Source organism: Papio anubis, chromosome 16 (assembly GCF_008728515.1).
Source record: "Papio anubis isolate 15944 chromosome 16, Panubis1.0, whole genome shotgun sequence".
Classification (NCBI taxonomy): Eukaryota; Metazoa; Chordata; class Mammalia; order Primates; family Cercopithecidae; genus Papio; species Papio anubis.
In genome coordinates this window covers 52,927,699-52,944,636 of record NC_044991.1, presented here as the reverse complement: position 1 = coordinate 52,944,636, position 16,938 = coordinate 52,927,699, and the positions used below count along the sequence as shown (strand labels likewise).

Genomic DNA, 16,938 nt, shown 5'->3' with positions numbered 1-16,938 from the left:
TCCCAGAAAACAAACACTATGGTATCTTCCTCTCTTGCCTCAATATAGTAGCACAGACAGTCACACCACCACAGAAATCACCTGGAATGTCCCTTTTCTATAACATAATAAAGTGTATTCAGCAACAGAGACCCTACTCTAGGAAGGCAGTATCCCACCTCATTACTGTCTCAATGTTGCAAGAGCATGAGAGGGAAGGACTGGCAGGAATACACCAAAAAAATGAATTAACCAATTCTATTAAATAAGTAATTAAAAATATTTTTAAAACTTCCTAGTTTTTAAACCTTTTAGCTAACATTAAGAGTCTGAAATGAAGAAATTTCAACGTACCTTTTTCATAGTCAAACAACAGGTCAGATCATGATATACCACGGGCACAAAGTCCTTTGAAAGGTGTACATCAAATTCCACAAAGGCTGCACCCTGATAGAAGGAAGCAAGTATTTGAAAAACATTGCCTGGTACACAGTACATCTCAAACTGCAAGAACATAAGAAATTTTTGTTCGCTATAAAATTATGGACCTGTACAAACTTTTTCTAAAAAGTAACGTATTCTCTTAAAACAATGGCTTTTCTCTTTTGCAAAAGCACAGCTACTTTTTCCTGGGCAAAAAAAAAAAAAAGGACACAGATTCACTTTAAAACATCCAGAGGCACCTCAGTGGCAGTGAGACAGCCTTCGGGCTGTCACTTCTACAACTACTGTCGGCAGAAACGGAACCCAACAGGTGCCTCGAGCTCAGGGATCCCTCACATTGCTGCCCACTGTCCCTGCAAACCTTAGCTGCACAGCTAACATGAAAGATTTGGTGAGGAAAGGAATAAGCTGCAAAGCGCCTTAGCTCTGCTCCTTAGTGCACCTGAGCAGTCCACTGTACAGCCTTTCTCAGCAAAATGTCAGTACTGAATGAAAGAGGAAGCCATAACTGCTGATGAACAGACAGAGAAAACAGAAACAGGAAAAAGATGATGCTCATGTCCAGTTTCCTAATGAGAGCCAAACAAATGAGGAAGACATGAATTATAGTTAAACCCAAATTTCTAAAAACCAGATCCATAAAGAAGGAGCAGGACTGAAATTAAAGAAAAAAAAAGAAAGAAAGAAAAAGGCAGATCCACTCACCCCCATGAATTAATTCAGTTAAAGTCTGTATGTCATAAACTGACATACAAATATGCACCTTTCCTGAAAGAAGGCCAGCTGCGATAGAAGGAAGGAAGGTTTGAAAATTCTGTAACACTACTTTGCTGTGACCCACAGAGGTGCTGTACTAGAAAAGGTGGGTGCATTTCTACCCCTTACACCGGCTCTAAGTTGTCAAGGGGTAGAACTCAACATGTGAATACACATGGATCACAGACTAGAGTCAAAGGAGTTCAAGAGTATGGCGAGGGAGCCTACTTCCTTGCAGACTTCTGATGCGGGAAACTTAGCACCTCTTGTTTGAAACAAGACAAAACCAAAAACCCATTCTACCAAAGAGGACAAACCCTACCATTCCCAAGTAGTTCTATGAAACATTTTAAGTTGTAGCTTTCTAATTTGTTTGGTTTTAGACAACCATAATCCTTATAGAAAACAATTTTAGTAGGAGACAAAACTTAATCCCAAAATTCATTGTAAGGTTTAAGTAATAAGCCAATAACAGACCAAAACATCTTCACAGATATGAATTTAACATTAAAATAATTCAATAACAATTAAAATAACACTTCTGAAAATGTGATCCCTGTGAGTTACAAAGGATTTCATTAGAATATGGAAGAAAAAGGCTTAATGAAATCCTCTCTCAAAAAGCACATATCTAAAAATTCTTGGCGGGGTGTGGTGGCTCATGCCTATAATGCTAGCACTTTGAGAGGCTAAGGCAGTCAGATCACTTGAGGTAGGAAGTTCAAGACCAGTCTGGCCAACACGGGGAAACCCCATCTCTACCAAAATTACAAAAATTAGCTGGGCACGGTGGCACACGCCTACAATCTCAGCTACTCAGGAGGCTGAAACAGGAGAATCGCTTGAACCTAGGAGGTGAGGTTGCAGTGAGCCGAGATCACGCCACTGTACTCCAGCCTGAGAGACAGAACAAAACTCCATCTCAAAAAAACAAAAAAACAAAACAAAACAAAAAAAACAAAAAAAACCTGGCTCATCACGCCAGGCAAGATGGCTCATGCCTATAATCCCAGTACTTAGGGAGGCCAAGTGAGGGGATAGCTTGAGCCCACAAGTTCAAAACCCACCTGAGCAACATAGTGAGATCCTGTCTCTACAAAAAATACAACAATTAGCCAGGTGTGATGACACATGCCTGTGGTCCCAGCTACTTGAGAAGCCAAAGCAGGAGGATCACTTGAGCCCAGGAGGTTGAGGCTGCAGTGAGCTATGATCCTGCCACTGCACTCCAGCCTGGGCGACCAGGCCATCATGTTTATAGCTAATGAAATGATGTTTAGACTAGCCATGACAGTAAAACTGGTTGCAAATCAATTATAAACTATAGCCCAATACTACTAATAAATATATTTTCAACAAAGATAAAACAATATACTACTATTTTAAATATTAAAATTATAATCAATTCAAGATGTCATGAATTTTAAAATGCATTATTTTACATACCACTAAGAGGGGGAAATATGCTGCCAATTAAATTACGACTCAAAGCTAAGTTGTAAACCCATTCCAATTTCAGAGAGGTTAAAATATTTTAAAAGTACACCTCAGAATAGATGTTAGTTCATGTAAGTAATGAGGTTAAACACTGACTAGCCAAGTTTACTTCCCGAACTATTTTTTACAAGGCAAAGTTGAGGGCATATGGAGTACATTGTGGAAAAAGTGGAAATTAAAAAATGAGATGTTCCTCCATTTTTCCCCTAGTTTCACTTTGGAATGTGAGGCGGTCCAGACAAGTACAGAGGAAGAGGGGAGAAAAATCTCAGGTTATTGATTAAAAATGTCCAAGTTGCAGTTGCTGAAAATCCTAAAAGCTAAAAAACAGACTCTAATCCTTTATAACTGGATTAAAAAAAAAAAAAACAAGGAGTTAAGGAAGACAATCAAATTGCTATGCAAGGGTAGAAACTGATACTTTTTTTTGTTGTTTTTTAAAGAGATAGAGTCTCATTCTGTCATCCAGGCTGGAGTGCACTGGCCATATCATAGCTCACTGCAGCCTCAAACTCCTGGGCTCCAGCAAAGCTCCTGCCTCAGACTCCCAAGTAGGTGAGACTACAGGCATGAGACACCACATCCAGCTGATACACTTTTTTCAAGTGTTACATAAAATCACCATCAAATCTTTCCTTCTTTTTTTTCTTTTTTGAGACTGAGTCTTACTCTGTCATCCAGGTTGGAAAACAGTGGCGTGATCTCAGCTCACAGCAACCTCCACCTCCCAGATTCAAGCAATTCTCCCACCTCAGTCTCGCAAGTAGCTGGGATTACAGGCGCAGGCTACCATGCCCGGTTAATTTTTTGTATTTTTAGTACAGACCGGGTTTCACCATGTTGGCCAGGCTGGTCTTGAACTCCCAACCTCAGGTGATCTGCCCATCTCGGCCTCCCAAAGTGCTGGGATTACAGGTGTGAGCCACCGTGCCTGTCCCATCAAATCTTTCTAAAGGCATTTTTTCCAAAGTGAGTATCTGAATAAGCACATTATTCAGGTGGTGAAAACCAATGCTTAGTGGGAACTTTTTTTTTTGTCTCAATTACTCAAAATTTATTATCTCAAAAAAGGATGCTGGCTGGACACAGTGGCTGATACCCATAATCCCAGTACTTAGGAAGGCTGAGGCGGGAGGATCGCTTGAGCCCAGGAGTTTGAAACCAGCCTGGGCAACATAGTGAGACCCTGTCTCCACAAAAGAAAAAAAAATTTAAAAATTAGCCAGACATGGCGGCACATGTCTCTATTCCCACTACTACGGAGGCTGAGGTGGGAGGACTGCCTGAGCCCAGGAGGTTGAGGCTGCAGTGAGCCATGTTCGCAGCACTGCATTCCATGCCTGGGTAACACAACGAGACCTTGTCTCAAAAAAAAAGAAAAGATGCTTATGGTTCTATTGTCTTTATCCCAATCTTCACCATGGACCTGAATATAAATGCCAAGAGATACTTCCCCTTTCTAACTATTAATAAAAACTGGAGGAGACTCCCTGATCCATATTTCTCTACCTCAGCAGTCTAAAGTTATTTAAAGGTTACTTACATGACTAGCAGCATTTCTTAAAGAAGCAATAGTATTTTCTTGAACTTTAGCCAGCCTGAAAAGAAGAAATACAGTTATCATAAACTATAGGGAAGATAAAGAAACAAATGTAATAAAGAGGCAAAGTGTATTTTCAACAATGGGAAACAGTACTTATTCTGTATTTTGAGGCCAATTTTGACATCCCCCAAATATGACTATGGCTGTCACTAGGAATTTATTCCTTAAATGCAAGCTCTAACAGTGATAGATATTTACAAGATGTATACCAACATAGCCAACACAACATACACTTGCCCTGTACTATGGACTTTTTTCTTGGAGCCATGCAAAGTGATCAGTAAAAATAATCCTTTTCAATGGCAGAAGAAATAGAGACATAGAAACCTGCTCCTTGCAATACAGCCTCCAAAGGACTTACTACTGGCAGACTGTGGGGGAATGAGAAACAACCGACACACACGCAGGATAGAAGTGTGGAAAATCTATTAATAATAAGAACAGAAAGGGGGAAAATGTATTGTTTAAGATGGGGCCTGAGAGGTTAGGTGCGGTGGCTCACGCCTGTAACCCCAGCACTTTGGGAGGCTGAGGCAGGCAGATCACTTGAGCTCAGGAGTTCGAGACTGGCCTGGGCAACAAGGTGAGACCTGGTATCTATAGAAAAATACCAAAAATATAGCTGGGCATGGTACCACGTGCCTGTGGTTCCAGCCACTGGGGAGACTGAGGTGGAAGAATGGCTTGAGCTCCGGAAATTGAGGCTGCAGTGAGACAAGAATGTGCTATTGCACTCCGGCCTGAACTACAGAGACCCTGTCTCAAAAACAAACAAACAAAAAAGGTGGGGGCGGGTGAGGGTCCTTCTTCCTTAAATGGTTTTTTATAGACCTTAAAATTAAAAAATCCTAATCGTCTCCACAGCATCACTTTAAAACAAAATGGAGAGGGATTAAAATTTACAGTAGAAAATCTGAGGCATGAGCTATAGCACTGGTAATTAAACAAACTTATAAAAGTAGAAAGGGAAGACAACTATTCCAGGCTACAATTTAATATCTGTTGAGGAGAGAGAGCATCTTTTGGTTGAGGTTCAAGTTAACTAATATTCCTTGAGTTTAATCACACTTTTCTAGACTTGGGATAATGCTGTCCAAACCCTTCCATTTTATAGATGCGGAAACTCAGACTGAGAGAGGGCAACACGTCAAAAGTAAGGACCACAATACAGACACACACACTGATGCTACCAAAGCTTTCTGCATCAAGCTTTCCTTCCTGTCTTTTAATTTTTAATGTCTTCCTCCTTATCAATTCAGTAGATATATTATAAAATTGACCAGAATTTTAAGGTTGGTCTCTAACTCCAATTACCAAATTACATTAAATTCCCTTGATAAAAAATAAAAACATCATTTCACCTTTGCTGAGAAAACCAGTATAACTCTATCAAACATGAGCTACACCAAATGCTAATCCTACTCAAATATTCAACTTACTGGGCAGTTGTTGTAGAGTTTCCTGCACCTCGATGGCCAACATCCAATGGTATTCTTGGCTTCCAATACTTGGAAAATGAAGATTTCATGTCACAAGTGTATCCTGGTAATGGCTTGATAATTATATAGTCAACTTTCATAGGAAAAAAGAGGGAGGAACAAAAACAAAAACGATTAAAAGGGCCATTATGAGCTGAATTATATTTAAATACCACTCAAGTCAGCTTTATCAGTTTCTATCAAACAACAACAAAAAAAATCAAGATTCAAAACTTTTAGAAAATGTAACAGACATGCTCCTTAAATTGATACCAAAGCAAATTATTAATTTCATCTTTATCATTATCAAATACTTAATTTGAAACTAATTAAAATTCCAACTTAACCCCTTGGGTTATTTGGCAGTGTCTTCAAACTTACCTCTCACTTTGCCTATTGTTTTCCTGGAATTTCTGCTCATGATGGGAAGAGTAAGAATTCCAGCACTCTTTCCACTCTCAGCAATGGTGGATGATAAGAGACAAGCTGTACCCACATGTCCAGGAAGGGCATCACCCTGAACTACGTGCTCACTGAGATCTTCCTGAAAAAATGAGATTTAAAATAATCTTAATTTTTAAACTTCTGTATTACATACATACATAACTTACACATACATATATATATATATCACCTATATATGAAATATATATATGTATTTTTTTCATAAAAACTTCAATATTTTCGGCCAGGTGCAGTGGCTCACATCTGTAATCCCAGCACTTTGGGATGCCAATGCAGGCGGATCACGAGGTCAGGAGTTCGAGACTAGCCTGGCTAACATAGTGAAACCCCATTTCTATTAAAAATACAAAAAATTAGCCAGGCATAGTGGCACATGCCAGCAGTACCAGCTACTCAGGAGGCTGATGCAGGAGAAATGCTTGAAACCGGGAGGTGGAGGCTGCAGTGAGCTGAGATCGTGCTACTGCACTCCAGCCTGGACAACAGAGCAAGACTCCATCTCAAAAAAAAAAGAAATTCAATATTTTCAATTTAAAGATCAAAAACCTCACTTAAAGTCAACTGAGAATCTCTGGGCAGAACTGATAAGAAAGAGATACAATCAAATTTATATTCAAGTGACTTGATGTCTTCTCTATAATTAAATACGTTTTCTTGTACAGTTTAAATATGCATGTATTTTTGAGACGGAGTCTCATTCAGTTTAAATTTAAAGCACTGCTCGAAAATTTCTAATCACTTTTATGTTGTTTTAGGACTAAGATATATTTGTAGTGAATTTTTAACATATTCTCTAAAAACGTGTCTACACGGCCAGGCATGGTGGCTCACGCCTGTAATCCCAGCACTCTGGGAGGCCGAGGTGGGCGGATCACAAGGTCAGGAGATCGAGACCATCTTGGCTAACACAGTGAAACCCCGTCTCTACTAAAAATACAAAAAAATTAGCTGGGCATAGTGGTGGGCGCCTGTAGTCCCAGCTACTCGGGAGGTTGACGCAGGAGAATGGCGTGAACCCAGGAGGAGGAGCTTACAGTGAGCTGAGATCACGCCACTACACTCCAGCCTTGGCGACAGAGTGAGACTCCATCTCAAAAAAAAAAAAAAAAATGTGTCTACACAAGATTCATATAGGGATAGCAACTCTCTAGGAAACCAAATACTATACTCACTTTGAGATTACACTGGATATTTTATCAGCCTAGTCTATGAATAAAACACTATTACAAAAAATGCTAACCAAATTAAAGGGAAGGTAGGACATTCAAGAGTTTATTAAAAGGCAGGTTTATTAAAAGGAAGCAACAAGAAAACGTTCAGGCCAGGAGCGGAGACTCACACCTGTAATCCCAGCACTTTGAGGGGCCAAGGCAGGAGGATCGCTTGAGCCCAGGAGTTCAAGACCAGCCTGGGCAAAAAAGACCCCGTCTCAACAAAAAAAAAAGTTTTGTTTTTTTTTTAAATTTCTGAGATGGAGTCTTGCTCTGTCGCTCAGGCTGGAGCGCAGTGGCGTGATCTTGGCTCACTGCAACCTCCGCCTCCTGGGTTTAAGCAATTCTCCTGCCTTAGCCTCTCGAGTAGCTGGGATTATAGGCAAGTGCCACCACACCTGGCTAATTTTTGTATTCTTACTCTTGACCTCATGATCCACCTGCCTTGGCCTCCCAAACTGCTGGGATTACAGGTGCGAGCCACCGCACCCAGCCAAAAAAGTTTTTTTTAAATTAGCTGGGTGTGGTGGTACACACCTGTATCCCAATTACTTGGGAGGCTGAGGCAGGAGGATCACTGGTGCCCAGGAGGTTGAGGCTGCAGTGAGCCATGATCATGTCACTGTACTCCAGCCTGGGCAACACAGCAAGACCCTCTCTCCAGGAAAAAAAGAAAAAAAAGAGAAAAAAGAAAAAGAAAGAAGTCATCAAAACTTCTTATTTTTATAATAGAGTCCCACAGATCTTACTGCTTAAGATTAGATTTTTTAAAATCCATCCTGAATTCTGTCCTTAAGAAATGGGCTGGGGGCTACTGGTGGTCAAGACATATTCCCTACCCTCCAAGATTTAAACTCTAATCTAGTATAAATGGGTGTGGAGGTGGAGCTAGAGGCTAAGAAAACCACTACATATCACTACTAAGCCAGGCCGACAGCAGTTAGGACCTTAGGGGATGTATCAAGTATTATGTGTTGGGGAAATATGAACAGCCAGTGATCTGCAAGCACTAGTGTAAGTATCACATGTAGCTCCAGAAAATTAGCAGCACAGATTGTCAATAACCTGGCACAAACTTTATAATATCATTACATATTTACAATATCAAGTTGCAAGTCAGTCCCATCAACAAATCCTAATAAAGTACCTCAATAAACGACACGCTTCATCATAATGAGAACTCGATCACACTTCTTACATTGGTATGCCCGCCAAGAGGTAAAAACCCTGCCCTGGTCTCTATTTACTGCTCATGGTTCCTTTGGATACAATTCATTCACATTTAGATTTAGCAGACAGGCATCAAAGACATCTGGTCTTGATGTGAAACAGCAATACTGCTGTTCTCTTAATTATATTTTTAATAGTACTTGAAGATGACAACTCTAAGTTTTTTAACCTTAACTGTACAGAGGAGCATACCTCTAAAAAGTTAGCTTTACACAAATTAGATTAAAATAAAAATCGAAACATACGTTAAAATAAGCTCATCCCCTAAGTCTTTTAAGCTTAACTGTACAGAGGAGCGTACCTCTAAAAAAATTAGCTTTACACAAATTAGATTAAAATAAAAATCAAAACATATGTTAAAATAAGCGTGTCCTTGCATTCTTTCTCAATCCCCTCACTGCAGTAACTACTCACTTCAAAAAAGTCAAAGATTAGTTCCAGGTTATCTGGTTCCATTGTCTGTATGCTGTACTCTGTCCAACGATCAGGCTGTAAGCCATAACCACACTCCGGCTGTGAATGCCTGCACTTGAACTCATTGTCGCTTATTAAGGATATCTCCAAGCTATTGGCCTCACATTTTGCTGGGAGTACAGGTGGGAGCCACTACGCCCGGTATCATCGTCATCTTCCTCTAGGCCTTCTAGTGTCAGCTTCACTCTATGTAATAAAAAAAAATAATAATGAGATGCAAGAAGTGGCAGAAACGAAAAACTCACACAAATGTTGCCTAAATTCTACATTTTAAAGTGCCCCCAAATATGCTAAATCTTCGAATAACAAAAATAACGCATGATGCAGAGACTACACATACTACAGGTTAAGGAATTAGGTGTGTTTTATAAAATATTGATGTTATTATCCACATATATTTTTGCAAAGTATTAAAATGGGATAAATGACCATTGTGCCTACTAAGGTTGTTGATTCTTTCATTAAAAAATAAATAAATCCAGGGCTGGGCCAATGGCTCACACCTAGATAATCCCAGTTAACTCTTGGTGATGGCTAGAGGCGGTTTTTGAGAATACTGCAAACTTGAGCTCATTGAAGTCTGACACGTCAGCCATCCAGAATCCAGAGTTTCAACACCATCTGACAGAATAAATATGAAGAACAGTAATTATTATACATTTTTTTAAACAACACAATAAGTACCTATATGCATTGATAATTCTAGTTCACACTCACTTTCTTTTTTTTTTTTTTTTACCTCCAAAGGAAATACATTTTTTAATGAGATCTATCTAATCCATGATTTGTTTCCTAGACCCCTGCCTAAACCGTTGTTCATAGGTTCCAAAGGTAAAAATCTGATGGAAAAGATCCTTTCAGCAAATAAGTATTTTTAGAATAACAACAAAAAAAGAATTAAATTCTTTCCTTTCTAAATATGAAAACAGGCCAGGCGTGGTGGCTCACGCCTGTAATCCCAGCACTTTGGGAGGTCAAGGCAGGCAGATTACGAAGTCAGGAGATCGAGACCATCCCAGCTAACACGGTGAAACCCTGTCTCTACTAAAAACACAAAAAAATTAGCCAGGCGTGGCGGCGGGCGCCTGTAGTACCAGCTGCTCGGGAGGCTGAGGCAGGAGAATGGCATGAACCCAGGAGGCGGAGCTTGCAGTGAGCCAAGATCACGCCACTGCACTCCAGCCTGGGCAACAGAGCGAGACTCCGTCTCACAAAAAAAAAAAAAAAAAAAAAAAGAAAGAAAAGAAAAGAATCCCAAAATAATGAATCATTGTGAACAGACAGATTTAGAATACATATTCCAAAGGCCTTCAGAAAAGATCCTGGTTCTATCAATACCATCTTTGAAAAAAATCTAAAAGGAATAAATTCATTTTTTTTTGAGACAGAGTCCTGCTCTGTTGCTTAGGCTAGAGTACAGTGGTGTGATCTCAACTCACTGAGGACTCCATCTCCCAGGTTCAAGTGATTCTCACGCCTCAGGCTCCAAAGTAGCTGGGATTATAGGCATACACCATGCCCAGCTAACTTTTGTATTTTTAGTAGAGACAGGGTGTCACCATGCTGGCCAAGCTGGTCTCAAACTCCTGAACTTCTGACGTCAAGTGATCCGCCTTCCTCAGGCCTACCAAAGTGCTGGTATTACAGGCATGAGCCACCTCACCCTGCCCACATTCACACTGTAATAATACACTGAGGTTACCTAACACTGGTACTCTTCTCCCCAAAGCAAATACACAGGTAGTCTTAAATTCTTCATTAAAATATAACTTTTATATAAAATAGGGAGGGAAATTAAATGAATATTAATAATTAGCTATGCTGTCACAGCACAAATAAATTAAAATATTCATATTGAATCCATGACTGAAATAATACAAATCTATTTCAGAAAGAGCACATGGTCCAAGATAGCATCTAACCTAGCAACTGTTCTACTAGGGATCACTGTTACACTTCCAAAGCGTCACTTTAGATATTTAGCTGCAACTAGTTATGCCACTAGTCCTGGGGATCTGAGATATCAGAAGGTAAGAACAGAACTGTGAGTCAATTCCATATTCTCAAATTTATATATTCTGCCATAAATAAACTGCATGATCGTGACAACACTGTTAGCATTAACTTGAAGCTACTCACCTACTTAATATAGGTAACAAAATTTTCATAAATACCAGAGAAACTGTCAGCTGTTTTGGACCTAAGCTTTTTTTTTTTTTTTTTTTGAGACGGAGTCTCGCTCTGTCGCCCAGGCTGGAGTACAGTGGCCGGATCTCAGCTCACTGCAAGCTCCACCTCCTGGGTTTACGCCATTCTCCTGCCTCAGCCTCCCGAGTAGCTGGGACTACAGGCGCCCGCCACCTCGCCCGGCTAAGTTTTTTTTTTTTGTATTTTTTAGTAGAGACGGGGTTTCACCGTGTCAGCCAGGATGGTCTCGATCTCCTGACCTCGTGATCCGCCCGTCTCGGCCTCCCAAAGTGCTGGGATTACAGGCTTGAGCCACCGCGCCCGGCCAAGCTTTTTCATAAACAGGGTTAAAATAAATAAATACCAAGAAACTTCTCTCCTTAGAAATTCTCTCCTAACTTAAGAATGCTTAATAACTGTGGGACTTTAACCTTTTCTTTTCCAGAAAAGACAAAGTGAGACCATGCATCACAGCTCAAGCAAAAACTACTACTCCATAAAGCACTCCAAAACATGTAGTGTAAATACTACTTACGAAAGTAATAAAGACTCTAAAACACTTAACACTAAAGCTATTCAAGTATTGTACACTATTTTCTGATGTAATATAAACAATCTCAAACAAAATCAAGGAAAAGATGTCAAATTCCTATTTAAATACTGCCAGAGCATGTTCATTTCTACCATACATAAACACATATACCTAATAAAAACCACAACCAAAACATTCAGGCCTGTTCTTTCCTGTGCTCAGCAGGAAAGCAAACTGGTTATCAGCAATTTATCTCTGATTCAGAGTCAGTACAAACACAATTCCGCCCACCCTCTTTCCACCTTTTGACTCCAGCATTCAAAATGAGGATGCAGGCCGGGCATGGTGGCTTACACCTGTAATCCCAACACTTTGGGAGGCCAAGGCAGGCAGATCACTTGAGGTCAGGAGTTTGAGACCAGTCTAACCAACACAGCAAAGCCCCATCTCTACTAAAAATACAAAAATTAGCCAGGTGTGATGGCACTCACCTGTAGTCCCAGCTACTCAGCAGACTGAGGCAGGAGAATTGCTTGAACCCAGCTGGTGGAGGCTGCAGTGAGTGGAGATTGCGCCACTGCATTCCAGCCTGGGTGACAGAGCAAGACTCCATCTCAAAAAAAAAAAAAAAAAAAAGAGAGAATGCAGTTTAATATAACAGCCCTGATACACTGTAAGAATTCCAGCTGGGTGCGGTGGCTCATGCCTGTAATCCCAGCACTTTGGGAGGCTGAGGCAGGAGGATCACCTCAGGTTGGCAGTTCAAGACCAGCCTGACCAACATGGAGAAACCCCGTCTCTACTAAAAATACAAAATTAGCTGGGCACGGTGGCACAAGCCTGTAATCTCAACTACTCAGGAGGCTGAGGCAGGAAAATCGCTTGAACCTGGGAGGCAGAGAGTGCGGTCAGCCAAGATTGTGCCATTGCACTCCAGCCTGGGCAACAAGGGCGAAAACTCCATCTCAAAAAAAAAAAAAAGAAGAAAAAGAAGAAGAAGAATTCCAGTCACCCAGCTGGGCATGGTGGCTCACACCTGTAATCCTAGCACTTTGGGAGGCTGAGGCGGGTGGATCACTTGAGGTCAGGAGTTTCAGACCAGTCTGGCCAACATGGCAAAACCTTGTCTCTATTAAAAAAAAAAATACAAAACTTAGCTGGGCATGGTGGCAGGAGCCTATAATCCCAGCTACTCAGGAGCCTGAGGCAAGAGAATCTCTTGAACCTCAGGGTCGGAGGCTGCAGTGAGCCAAGATTGCGCCACTGCACTCCAGCCTGGGTGGGCGGGGGTAAGAATTCCAGTCACTGAAGATAATTAGAATTCTTAGGATATGGTATTTGCTAAAACAGAAAATACACAAATAACACTTTCAACATATTCAGAAGTTAAAGCATTTTCTACTCTATCTCAAATTAACTTAAACATTCAGCCAGAATTACTAGAATACTCCGGTTAGTCTGAATTTTACAGTATATGCAGATATACAAACACACAAAATTCACAAACTTAGTCTTAAGTGTAACATTTCACACTTCAGATATTTAGAAACATTAATGTAATTTCAAATATAAAAGAGGTAAAAGGCTACATTAGCAGTTCAGTATACTACACACTTTAAATTATATAACATTATACACCTGAAATTGCTAGTCAAATGAAAACCAAAAGGATAACATTTTAAAGCGCAAGAATTATATTAGAAACTACTTACTATTTAACAGAAGGGATTTGTTTTTTGGATCTAGTCTCTATTTTCAAAATCATACACTACAGTCATGCATTGCTTAACAATGAAGGTAAGTTCTGAGAAATGCGTCATTAGACGATTTCATTGTTGTGGGAACATCAGGGAATGTACTTACACAAACCTAGATGGTGTGGCCTGTTGCTCCTAGATTCCAACACCGTACGGCATACTGAATGCTATAGGCAACTACATAACACAATGGTAAGCATTTGTGTATCTAAACACATCTACACATAGAAAACATAATGCGCTGTACTATGACGTGCGCTACGTTACGACGGCCATGTCACTGGGCGACAGGCATTTTTCAGCTCCATTATACTCGTATGAGACCACTGCCGTATGTGTGGTCTGTCTTTGACCAAAACATCGTTATGCAGCACATGACTGTATGTTCTATTTTCCTGTGCTATATACTTCCAATGAAATGTAAAGTAACATCTCAATCATTTCAGTAAACATTTAAATAAGTCAGTCTCACTTACTGTGGATTCCAAATTGTCCATCGTCAATAATAATTTCGCTTTCTAGAATTTAAGGAAAATAGAAAATTTAGTTAAAACTCTTGATGCATACTCAATGAACAAGAGAAATTACCCACCTTAAAGATCATTTATAATATTAAATCTACAGCTTAAAAGCAGCCCAAGGTGAATAAGCATATTTATTGTAGCCCTCAATAAAGAATTCCCTTTAAAGGAGGCTAGCAAACAGTAATAGTTCTTATACACTTTGTTGATTATCCATTATGTTAAAAGGAAGAAAAAGAAAACTCTTCAGAAAGGTGCTCTAGAGGCACTGGGATTAACTTCTACACTAACCAATGTACAAGACTCACAGGTTGCTGGACCATGATAACTCCTCGATTTTCAAACCAAAGGTCTTGGCACAATTAAAATGCTTATTCTTATGTAGTGCATATTCTGAACTTGTCTCAAATGTAATTCTCCTCATATCCCAACTATTCGCTACTGCCAGTTAAAAGCTTTACTTTACAAACAGCGTGAACTTACCTGTATGTACAGAGCTGTGAGGAACTACCAAAAGAATAAATGCTAGCACATCCCCTTCTCCTAACAGAAATTTCAACTCAATGAGAAAAGCTGTAAAGCCCCACCCCTCTGAGTAAAATACAATTTATCTTCCTTGCCTACTTCCCTTCCCAGTTTACTTTAAACATTAGTCTGAAATACTTGCAAAATGGATGTGACAATTCCTAATAATGATTCTCTGGTAACGTTCACACAGCTTTTAAGTTCAAAAGTTATATTTCTCAAAATATACATTCCTTTCTAAAAGACAAACAAAATCATCCCACTTCTCATAACAAAATATATTTAACTGCAAGATGCTTTAAAATACAATTTTTTAAAAACATTCAATACCTAGTAAGTTCCAACCTCAGTATGGGAATATTATAATTTTAAGTATACTGTCATAAAAATCCTAAATACAGTATCGAAAATGTATTAAAACATACAAAAAGAAAATCCAATAAAGAGGATGGAATGAGATACTGTTTAAACGAGATGTGTCCTTACTCCGGGGTAAAGCAGAAACTCCCACTGCTTTCTAATTTAAACCAGAAAACTAGCATCCAGTTATCTTTCAATTTTAACTTTACCTAGAAACTAAAAGATATGTTTCTCAGCACTGAGTCAATTTATAGATGAATACATGTGGGTAATTTAATGTATGTGAAATGAACTTCAAATTCTATTTTCAATATGGACAAGGAAATTCAAAAATACTTGTATGAAGAGAAATGCCATATTAAAGAATAAGAAAAGTGGATAATGTGTTTAAAAGAAAACAACTTTCAAAAAAAAGAAAACAACTTTCTGAGTAGCAATTCTAGCATAGCTAGCAGGGAATTTAAGAAATTCAAATTCATTCATACAAGTTTATTCAACTATTTACCAGTTTCTTAAAAAAAAAAAAAATTAAGAAGAAAAGAAAAAATAGAATAACTTACTCTATTAATATTCAAAGTTAAAAATTTAAGAATCTTTGTTTTGGATTAATTTTTTCTTCAAATGTTCTCTAAGCCTGAGCAAGTAAACAAATAGAGCCATGGATGCTCAGTCAAGAAGAATGCTATCTTATAAACTTTCTAACCATTCCAAATGAAAGTAAATATTTCATAAACTAATCTAACCCAAGAAAACAAAAATATCTAGATAAACATTTCTAATAAAGTTTATTTTAAAAGGCAATTAAAAACTGTTCAGTTTTGAAAGATCCATGAAATGCTCAGTGAAATTTGTAACACTGACAATGCATTGACCTTAAACTTTAGAATAAAAATTTATTAAATCCCACTAAGCCATTGTGCAGCATATTAGTAACTTTATGCATATGCCTCAAACAGATGCAGTTAATGCCCATACCTAAAGGGGTTATTGATCGTGGTTGTAGATGAGTCTCCCACTTGTGAACTATCACTTGACATGGACCACCGATAGTCTGCAATTTAAAAGTTAAACGTCTGCAATAATTTCTTATATCTTATTTTCTACCCATGACTCCATTAGATGTTTGTGGCCTAAATCTTATACTAAATATGAGACCAAAAGATTCATCTTATTATCAATATTATATGCCAAAAGTCAGGAATGTACCAGATCACAAAACACGATGAAATGCTGGAAGAAAATTAGAGGCAGTAAACGAAGAAAAATGAGATGAACTGGCACACGGAACTGTCTCAAACCCATTTCTAAATCTGCCTACAATATTCAATTGTTTCAAAGAAATTTTCATTTTTAACTGATATTAATTCTTAAGATAAATATCAAATATACTTTCTTTGGTATGTCAGACATCAGTGAGGTATTGCTAGATAAGTATGTACCTCCTGCTCTATGCATTTAGAAAAAGCCTACGATAGTAAAAATAGTAGGAACAAGTACTGCAAGAGCAACTATCACAGGCTACTCAAGGAACTAACAAGCATAATAAAGTTCTTTATTACATTTATTTAAGAATACTAAGTGAAAAACAGGAAGATTTCTCATATCATAGGAACTAGTGTTTCTAAAGAACACAGGAAATTCTAGAAGGGACACGTGGCCAGGTAACTTGAAGAGCAAGTGTGATAAAAGAGGAACTAACATCCAGTTCCATTCTTATGCCTTAGTCTAAAATCTCATACAGTGTGACAATTCCTCATACTGTTTTCCATTATCAAGTTCCCCTACTAAAAAAGAACATAAAGTTATGTGTTGATAACACATGCAATAGTGAATAACCATGCAAGGTTCCCTGAGTATACCTAAAAGACTAAAATTTAAGTGTTCTAATTTTCCTTTTATTTTTAAAAAGAAACTCACTA

The 16,938-nt window shown here is 38.7% G+C and overlaps 1 protein-coding gene across 1 annotated transcript in view; it reads right to left on the bottom strand.

Annotated features, from left to right (window-relative positions):
• The window catches only part of GPCPD1 (glycerophosphocholine phosphodiesterase 1), a 63,484-nt gene that overhangs the window by 24,940 nt on the left and 21,606 nt on the right, over positions 1 to 16,938 (bottom strand). The window contains 9 exon segments of the mRNA XM_031656573.1: positions 334 to 426; positions 4,220 to 4,274; positions 5,719 to 5,851; positions 6,139 to 6,301; positions 9,078 to 9,275; positions 9,278 to 9,323; positions 9,635 to 9,758; positions 14,090 to 14,131; positions 15,995 to 16,070. Of these exon segments, the coding sequence (XP_031512433.1) occupies positions 334 to 426; positions 4,220 to 4,274; positions 5,719 to 5,851; positions 6,139 to 6,301; positions 9,078 to 9,275; positions 9,278 to 9,323; positions 9,635 to 9,758; positions 14,090 to 14,131; positions 15,995 to 16,070 (930 nt within the window).